Consider the following 1,794-nt stretch of genomic DNA (forward strand, 5'->3'; position numbering starts at 1 on the left):
GTTGTATAATTTGGTGCACCACACATTTGAATATGTTAAATGTAGCATTCACATTAGAGTATTTTCTGTTAATAACTACAACAACAACAAAAAACGTTAAGGTTCTTTTAGATTTATTTATAAGACATATTTGGTTGGGAAACACTCTTTAATCAATAAGAGTACATTTTGACAAAAACAAAACAAACAATATAAATAGCAATGCTAAACATGTCATGTTTAAAACGTGTAATGTAATTTCCATACATCTAAATAGTAACAGTAGGTTGGGAAAAATATATATAATTTCAATAAATACAATTGGGAGTTGACATGCTGTGCACGCTAAAGCCTCTCAAGTGTTCAGGACCCCCATAGGCTACCCCACTGGTGATCATTTTACGCCAGTGGCTCAGGCTGGCATGTGGACGGGCCAAAGTACTGTTCGAACTCACTGGGATCCAGATCATAGAGCATGTCCAGCTGAACCTGCTCCAGATAAAACTCCAGAGAGGGTCCAGTAGGGGGGCACAGCTGGGGGCCCGAGGCCCTGAAGTTCCCCTGCTCCCCGTGAGACATAGCACAGGCTGGGTTGGGGGGCCCACACTGCTGCAGCCCATGCTGGGCAGAGTAGTACGGATGAGGCTCTGCTGGGTATGCCTCAGTGTTAGAGTACATTAGAGGCTTGTTAGAGAATGTGGCTGCTGGATTTGTGTAAATGAACCTGTCTGGGAAGGTCTCCGTGGGAAGATGGGAAAAGTTTGCCTGGGAGGATGGGTAGGTGGATGGATGTGGGTAGGCTTGCTGCTGATTGGACTGGTTCTGGATGAGGTAGTTGAGGTCATAAGGCACGGTAAAGCCTTTGCTGTAGAGGGTGGAGAGAGGGACAGTGGTCTCCACAGGCAGGGGCCCTTTGGGGCCCTTCTTCTGCTGCTTCTTCCTGCGAGGCCGGTACTTGTAGTTGGGATGGTCAACGGTGTGCTGTACTCTCAGGCGCTCTGCCTCCTGCATGTAGGACCGCTTCTCTGCTAGAGACATGGCCTTCCAGGTCTTACCTGCAGCAAAACAATCATGTTAGTTATCAGTATATAATTGTTGAAATATGAATAGTCTCGTCATAGTTTTAATTTAAATGGGAATTATTTGAATGAAACTTACCGAGAATTTTGCTGAGGTCGGTATTCTCCAGGTCAGGGTTGAGTTGGGCCAAGCGTCTGCGTTCCTCCTTAGTCCAGATAATAAAGGCGTTCAGCGGCCTTCTGACCCGCGTCTCTGCGGATGGTTTCGGCTCAGGACTGGCGCAGCTGGAGTCAGAGTTGACCGAGATAGGACTGGTTGGGCCAGAGTCAGGGGACTTCGCCTCGGACATCAGCTCACTCTGGGAAGACTCAACGCAGAACTTGTCGCTTTCAAACATGTCTTTCGTTGGGCACAGTTCGAAATGTGTGGAGATCGGATCAAAGTACATGGTTACTATCTTTTAAACCTTTGAGGTTGCTCTCCTACTCCAGTATTGATGGAGACTGGCTATATGCGCTCCTTCCACCAATAGGAGCCCAGGAGGAGTGGATTTAAGGTGTGAAATCCAGGTGTTTTCTCAAGTCATTGATAGTCCTTGATGCCTCAATCATCAGTCATTCATCAGTCATGAAACCGAAATTGACATTTAATGTTAAATCAAAAGAATACACGTTAGCCTATTATTTCCTTTTCGACAAAAATGAATTTATAATATCCCTTTTAAAATGTTTCGTGATAAATGCTGTCATGATTCGCTGCAATGACTGCTCGATTGCATCACGACAATCTTGGCAA

The 1,794-nt window shown here is 45.5% G+C and overlaps 1 protein-coding gene across 1 annotated transcript; it reads right to left on the bottom strand.

The window, feature by feature from the left end:
• Window positions 1–378: 378 nt before the first annotated feature.
• On the bottom strand, window positions 379–1,447 carry LOC111953894 (transcription factor Sox-7-like). The gene is made up of 2 exons (XM_023973386.1): window positions 1,138–1,447; window positions 379–1,034 (listed from the first exon to the last, which is right to left on the bottom strand). Exons 1-2 carry the CDS (start codon window positions 1,445–1,447, stop codon window positions 379–381), a joined length of 966 nt encoding a protein of 321 aa, XP_023829154.1.
• Window positions 1,448–1,794: the final 347 nt, after the last annotated feature.

The sequence above is a fragment of the Salvelinus sp. IW2-2015 genome, linkage group LG27 (assembly GCF_002910315.2).
Source record: "Salvelinus sp. IW2-2015 linkage group LG27, ASM291031v2, whole genome shotgun sequence".
NCBI classification, from domain to species: Eukaryota; Metazoa; Chordata; class Actinopteri; order Salmoniformes; family Salmonidae; genus Salvelinus; species Salvelinus sp. IW2-2015.

Coding starts and splice junctions, on each gene's coding strand:
- LOC111953894 (XM_023973386.1), bottom strand. CDS start 1,447: ATGTACTTTGATCCGATCTCCACACATTTCGAACTGTGCCCAACGAAA. Junction 1,035..1,137: donor CGACCTCAGCAAAATTCTCG/GTAAGTTTCATT, acceptor GTTTTGCTGCAG/GTAAGACCTGGAAGGCCATG.